Source organism: Oncorhynchus masou, chromosome 19, assembly GCF_036934945.1.
Source record: "Oncorhynchus masou masou isolate Uvic2021 chromosome 19, UVic_Omas_1.1, whole genome shotgun sequence".
Classification (NCBI taxonomy): Eukaryota; Metazoa; Chordata; class Actinopteri; order Salmoniformes; family Salmonidae; genus Oncorhynchus; species Oncorhynchus masou.
Window position 1 is genome coordinate 29,496,491 of NC_088230.1, and position 7,165 is coordinate 29,503,655.

Sequence of the window (7,165 nt, forward strand, 5' to 3'; positions counted from 1 at the left end):
TACTATAGACAGAACAATTCCAATACCATATGTACAATGTGCAGGGATACTGGAGTGATAGAGGTAGATATGTAAAGGGGTAAAGTGACTAGGAATCAGGATTTAAGATATACATAGCAACAGCTTGTATGTAAGTGGGTGTGCATGGAGTCAGTCTAAATGTATGTGAGTGAGCAGATGGAGTGAGTGTGCAGGGCCCTGTGAGTGCATAAAGACACAAATATAAATAAAAATGTCAGTGAGGATACAAGGTTAACTCACAGTCTGTGTAGCTATTTCATGATGGAAATGGATGAAGATCATTATGAAAGAAAATGAAAAAATAACTTTCACTTCAATTAAGTTATTCAGATTTATTTTAACGTGACATGCATTTACATGCAATTTAACTTAAGTGTTTGGTTCCTTCATAATTGTTGGAGATGCTGCACCCAAAGATGCCGCAACAACACAGCTGCGGATGGATACGTCCGCACAATCAAACACACAAGAGGGTATAAAGATATCGGTCTTTTAAAAGGAAATCCCTTTCTATTTTCCTGCGTCAGAGAGCAGAGGGGACTTGAGATATTGGCAGCATTTTATTCAAGAGAAGTCAACGGAACAAATAAAGGTATATATATTAACGTCTTAACTCTTAAACGCAGCCATGTACTCATAGTTTGATCAAATCACTGCTCAACTGAAATATTATTTTTGTCTATCGTAACGCGTTAGCATCTCTGGCTTGGTCCGGCATCCATCACTCGAGAATGTTCGATTCAGTAACTGACGTTACTGTAGCTAGTTTACATTCGTCTGCTACATTTTGCGTAGTTGTATGATTAAATTCGTATTACTTACTTTATATACTAAATTATCTAACCGATATCCACATTTTGCGGCAATTTTGAGTCCCCACTCATTCGTCTCACCACACCTGGTTCTGTTTCATTCGTCCTCGATGTGTGTACTAACGGAAGTTAGCTAAATTGGTTAACTTTTGGAGAAGCACATTTCGAGGCTAACGTGACTTAACTATATAATGTTGACTTGGTAACGTTAAGTCGGCGTAGAACTTGTCGATAACAGGATTGGCTATCGAACTAACTACTGTCAACGTTTCGCTCAGCAGCCATTTGCTAGCTTTCGTTTTCCATCTGGCCAATGCAGCTAACGTTAGCTGGCACTGGGTAACGTTAGCTAGCTACACTTGCATGGTTTCTGAGACTTTAGAAATTGTTGCAGTCAGTTTGGTGGCCATTTGACCTGCCCTGAAGTTGGCATTGGTTGTGCCATGCACCTTCTGAATGTAGTTAAACATTGTGTGCAATGGTTGACCTTGTCCTTTCTGACTTCAGTAACGTGAATTGTACATTGCGGATACAGGCAGCATGACTTCGCGAGACGGTACGCTAGCTAACATTAGCGACTTCCTCGTGCATTTCTAGCACTGCGGAATCGTCGTCACCTTTGATATTAGGGAGTCGATATCCACGTGCAGACTAATTCAATTTCGGTCAACGTTCTAGAAGTCAATTTGGAGTAGAATTCTTTATGCATTTCCTGAAATCCTTCCACCGAATTTGTGAAACACGTGCTGGCAACGTCTATTGTCTCCTGTATGTCGCCATGTTGGCTGCTAGTTCCTCAACCTCCAGTAGTTGGTTAATCACGATGAATTTAAATTTGAAAAATGTAACCTTTATTTAGCTAGGCAAGTCAGTTAAGAGCAAATTCCTTGACACAAGGACGAGGCTAGGCCAAATGTGCACCGCCTTATGGGACTCCCAATTACGGCTTGTGATGCAACCTGGTTTCGAACCCGGTTGTCTGTTGTGAGTCCTCAAGCGCCGAAGAGTAGTGCCTTTGACTGCTGCGCCACTGGAGCCCCATGAAATGGGACTGGTTGTAGACAACACGTGTTAATTCCCAAATTGGCATTTCTTGTATTGAGGTATTTAAGTCAATAATGCAGTCAGATTGGCATGGCCATTAACCCCGTTAGATTTGACTACTATGGAGGTGTTGAATAATGAATAATTTGCACTGAAGGCAATGAACTCCCCTTGTTACTAATGGCACTAGAATATGCATTTAATTTAAATCTGTACTTCCTATATTTGGGTGTTTTCTGGATTTCATAACATTGCTGCTTTTGCCCCCAGATGCCTGAAGAAATGCGCCAAGAGGAGGAGGCTGAGACCTTTGCCTTCCAGGCAGAGATTGCTCAACTCATGTCCCTGATCATCAACACCTTTTATTCCAACAAGGAAATTTTCCTCAGGGAGTTGATTTCCAATGCATCTGATGTAAGTGAGAAGGTTGGCGTTTGGCCCCATGTTAAAAGTTAGACAACACCCCTCTTTGGACTAAGTGATATTTTTGATGCTGACATTTACTTCGTTCAATGTCTTTCAGGCTTTGGACAAAATCCGATACGAAAGTTTGACAGACCCCACCAAGCTGGACAACGGCAAGGAACTGAAGATTGACGTCATCCCCAACGTGGAGGAGCGCACCCTGACCCTAATCGACACTGGAATTGGCATGACCAAAGCTGACCTCATCAACAACCTGGGAACCATTGCGAAGTCTGGCACCAAGGCCTTCATGGAGGCCCTGCAGGTATGTCAATTGGATTACAGAAATATTTGCATTTGCATTCAAGTAATATACAGGGAGAGAACATGTTGTGATTAATTATTTCCCTCTTTGCTAGGCTGGAGCTGACATCTCCATGATTGGGCAGTTTGGCGTGGGTTTCTACTCTGCCTACCTTGTGGCCGAGAGGGTGACTGTGATCACTAAGCACAACGATGATGAGCAGTACATCTGGGAGTCCTCAGCCGGAGGCTCCTTCACAGTCAAGGTCGACACTGGTATGTGTCCCATGAATGAAAGCTGGGTTCGGGGCATTGCGCACAACAGAACAATGAGAAAGTACATCTGTTGTTTTTTAGACAGTATAGTGGATTAATGGTGTTATTACACTATGGGTAAATGGATTTCTATGGTGTAATTAATTTCCAGGGGAGCCCATGTTGCGTGGAACTAAGGTGATTCTGCACATGAAGGAGGACCAGACGGAGTATGTTGAGGAGAAGAGGGTCAAGGAGGTGGTCAAGAAGCACTCTCAGTTCATTGGCTATCCCATCACCCTCTTTGTAAGTATATGTATGGAAGTATTTGACAAGTGTGATTAGTGACCACTTTCTGTAGGTGTGGCTGAGGATACAGTAGTAAGGGAAAGTTTATATATTTTATTGAATGATTCAAACTAAATTGCTCCCTTTGTTTCTGTGCAGGTTGAGAAGGAGCGTGAAAAGGAGATCAGTGACGATGAGGCTGAGGAGGAGGAGAAAGCAGAGAAGGAGGAGAAAGAGGAGAAGGAGGCAGAGGACAAGCCCAAGATTGAGGATGTGGGCTCTGATGACGAGGAGGACTCAAAAGACAAGGACAAGAAAAAGACCAAGAAGATCAAGGAGAAGTATATTGACCAGGAGGAGTTGAACAAGACCAAGCCCATTTGGACCAGAAACCCTGATGACATCACCATGGAGGAGTATGGAGAGTTCTACAAGAGCCTGACCAACGACTGGGAGGAACACCTGGCTGTCAAGGTACGAACATTGAAATTGCGACAAATGGTTTCCTGTGGTTGCCCATATGGCCTGGTCCCAGATCTGTTTGTGCTGTGTAGCCAACTACTATGGTCTGTGGGAATAACTAAGCACCCAGATCTGAGAACAGGGCAGGGTGACGTGAGTATGTTTAACTCCTGTGTCTTGTCTTCCCTTCTGCAGCACTTTTCAGTGGAGGGCCAGCTGGAGTTCCGTGCTCTGCTCTTTATCCCCCGCCGCGCACCCTTCGACCTCTTTGAGAACAAGAAGAAGAAGAACAACATCAAGCTGTATGTCAGGAGGGTCTTCATCATGGACAGCTGTGAGGAGCTCATCCCAGAGTACCTGAGTAAGTAACCCAGTCTTCGTGTCTTTTTCAGCCTTGGAGATCCAAGTGTGTTTTACACACAGAGGTTATTTCTATATTGAAGTGCTGTAAAAGGGAAAATCATGTCTGTCTGTGCCCCCCCCCCTGCAGATTTTGTGCGTGGTGTGGTAGACTCTGAGGATCTCCCCCTGAACATCTCCCGAGAGATGCTACAGCAGAGCAAGATCCTCAAGGTGATCCGCAAGAACATCGTCAAGAAGTGTATGGAGCTGTTCGGTGAGCTGGCAGAGGACAGGGAGAACTACAACAAGTTCTATGATGGCTTCTCCAAGAACCTCAAGGTAACTCATTGTGTATGTCAGGAGATGGGTATGGACTTGAGAGAACAATTCTGATTGTCTTTTGAACTGCAATTGTTTTGTATTAACTCAACTTGTCCTCTCCTGCAATTGCTGTCATTTGGTGTTCTTCAGTGAATCAGGTGTACCTCACTGGGTATTAAACAAAGGCTTACCTCGAGTAGATTCCTTTCTAGCAATGTAGTTTGCCCAATTTCTTAATAGCAATATTAGTGAGATCTTGCTCCCCATGCCCTGTAGGGCTAGTTGCTGTACTGCATTCCAAACAGGAGCCAGCCAATAGTGTCTTAGAACCATTGATAATATTTAGACTGGCTTCTGGACCCACAAAGTTCCATAAGCTAAATGAGTGCATAACTTCCCCGGGCAGTAGTTTAATGTCTAATGGCCTCATATTGACTACTAGATTATACTAATGGTCATTGTTTCTCTACAGCTGGGCATCCACGAGGACTCCCAGAACCGCAAGAAGCTGTCGGAGCTGCTGCGCTACCACAGCTCTCAGTCAGGAGACGAGCTGACCTCCCTCACTGAGTACCTCACCCGCATGAAGGACAACCAGAAATCCATCTATTACATCACTGGTGGGTCAAGTTAGCCATTTATCCCCAATAATGTAGAGCCCCATACCCAGGGGCAGAAAGTGAATCATTGAAGTTGACTGAAACTATATATTATTTTTTTTAGGTGAGAGCAAGGACCAGGTGGCCAATTCTGCTTTTGTGGAGCGCGTGCGCAAGCGAGGATTCGAGGTCCTGTACATGACTGAGCCCATTGACGAGTACTGTGTCCAACAGCTGAAGGAGTTTGACGGAAAGACCCTGGTCTCCGTGACCAAGGAGGGCCTGGAGCTGCCGGAGGATGAGGAGGAGAAGAAGAAGATGGATGAGGACAAGACAAAGTTTGAGAACCTCTGCAAGCTCATGAAGGAGATCCTGGACAAGAAAGTAGAGAAGGTAGGTGACTGGACCAACCTATGATTTTGGAAATTATTTAATGCATTGCTGGTATTTGCTCTATTTTAGAATGCCACAGTTGATGTTTTACCTTGTATTTCTGGTTGTGAACAGGTGCCCTAGTTCATCATTAGTTAATATTGATCCCGGTGAGTCCATGTGGTCCTGTTGGGCTCCCGTGTTGTGACGCTGATCACTTTGGCATTGACTTGAGTGGGAATGCTGTAGTTTGTCCCCAGGTGTTCGTGTGGCAATACCCAGAGACTCTAGAATACGTTGTGAATTTGAAGCAGTGATTGCGTGTGGTGATAACATTCTAACACTATCATTCAGACTTGAGAATTTGCCCATTTCTGACTAAATTTTGATGTGCTATTTGGGTGATATCTAACCAGACTGCATGGTATTTAACTGGATTTTGTCCATTTTAAAACATCTTGACTAAATTAGGCTACACTGATTCTTGCCAAACTAATCTCTCATGCTGTTACCACGTGAACTAACGCTGCTTGGTGTTCCTCAGGTGACTGTGTCAAACAGGCTGGTGTCATCGCCCTGCTGCATTGTGACCAGCACGTATGGCTGGACGGCCAACATGGAGAGGATCATGAAGGCGCAGGCCCTGAGGGACAACTCCACCATGGGCTACATGATGGCCAAGAAACACCTGGAGATCAACCCAGACCACCCCATCGTGGAGACCCTGAGACAGAAGGCTGACCTGGACAAGAACGACAAGGCGGTGAAGGACCTGGTAATCCTGCTTTTCGAGACCGCTCTGCTCTCCTCTGGCTTCAGCCTGGATGACCCTCAAACTCACTCCAACCGTATCTACAGGATGATCAAGCTGGGCCTGGGTGAGGATGCACTCAACTGTGGGAGGGGGTGAATGAAGGTCATTAATGAAGGTCATCTTTGTTGATTATAATGGAAATGTATGCTGATCTAATATCCCTTCCCCTCCAGGAATCGATGACGACGAAGTGATCCCTGAGGAGCCCACCTCCGCACCTGCCCCAGATGAGATCCCACCTCTAGAGGGAGACGATGATGCATCACGCATGGAGGAAGTGGATTAAATGCCACTTAAAATCTACTCCTTATATAGCCTCACGTTTTCCAATCGAACATGTTTATTTGCCCTTTTTTAAATGGGTAACCTGGTCAGTGTCCTTTATGGTATAAAAAGTCTTAATTCTAGAAATGCGGTTCATTTGTTGTACAAGCTGTATGTAATAGTTAATGGTGGGCAACGCATCTGGAAAAAACAGTACCCTGTTGCACTGAGTTTTAAATATTGGACTGGTAGATGTGTGTGAACAATGGGAAATGAAACATTCCATTACTGACACGGTGTTGGGTTGGTTCTCATGTGCAACATAACATGCACGCTGCATGGAGAGTTGACTGCAAGGTTCCTTTGCCTGAGTCCAGACCTGTCTGTATTCAGTCTTTGTTTTGCAGAAATTAAAAGATGTAATACCTTAAACGTTCTATTTTTCTGTCTGGACTACTTTGTTCTTCAAAACATTAGAAACTGCACGGTTGTGTTGAAAATGAGGAGCAATTAATGTCCAATCGCCAGTTCAACCACTAGGTGTCCTTGTTTCTCTAAGGGCTAGGTTTAACAAAAAGTAACAGTTGACACTAGTCTAAACTGCACAAATCGGGAGTTTATTTATTTAGGGGAGCGCAGGCAAACTGGCTTAATTTTGGCATACTTCTGACTGATAATGGAATCTTTCCTTGACTACAGAACAGATGCTGGTGATTTAGAGGGTTGCTCATTAGTGGTGAACAACCCTCTGCCGTTAAATTGAGGCTAGAGAAATGCAAGCATTAAAATTCAGACTGCTAACTACAACTGACCAGCCATGATATCAAAATTATAGGTAACACTGGTCTCAATGGGTTAGACGT

General features: G+C 44.3%; 1 protein-coding gene across 1 annotated transcript; it reads left to right on the forward strand.

Annotated features, from left to right (window-relative positions):
* Positions 1-504: 504 nt before the first annotated feature.
* Positions 505-6,739, forward strand: LOC135506122 (heat shock protein HSP 90-beta-like). The gene is made up of 12 exons (XM_064925571.1): positions 505-613; positions 2,148-2,291; positions 2,401-2,607; positions 2,702-2,861; positions 3,013-3,146; positions 3,288-3,602; positions 3,786-3,951; positions 4,081-4,271; positions 4,726-4,873; positions 4,977-5,245; positions 5,769-6,102; positions 6,212-6,739. The coding sequence occupies exons 2-12, from the start codon at positions 2,148-2,150 to the stop codon at positions 6,322-6,324; spliced, it is 2,181 nt and encodes a 726-aa protein (XP_064781643.1). The 5' UTR covers positions 505-613; the 3' UTR covers positions 6,325-6,739.
* Positions 6,740-7,165: the final 426 nt, after the last annotated feature.

Bases quoted from the DNA above. Each gene is read 5' to 3' on its own strand.
- LOC135506122 (XM_064925571.1), top strand. From the start codon at position 2,148: ATGCCTGAAGAAATGCGCCAAGAGGAGGAGGCTGAGACCTTTGCCTTC. The intron at 3,952-4,080 runs GTAAGTAACCCA...CCCCCCCTGCAG, and splicing joins GCTCATCCCAGAGTACCTGA to ATTTTGTGCGTGGTGTGGTA. The intron at 4,272-4,725 runs GTAACTCATTGT...GTTTCTCTACAG, and splicing joins GCTTCTCCAAGAACCTCAAG to CTGGGCATCCACGAGGACTC.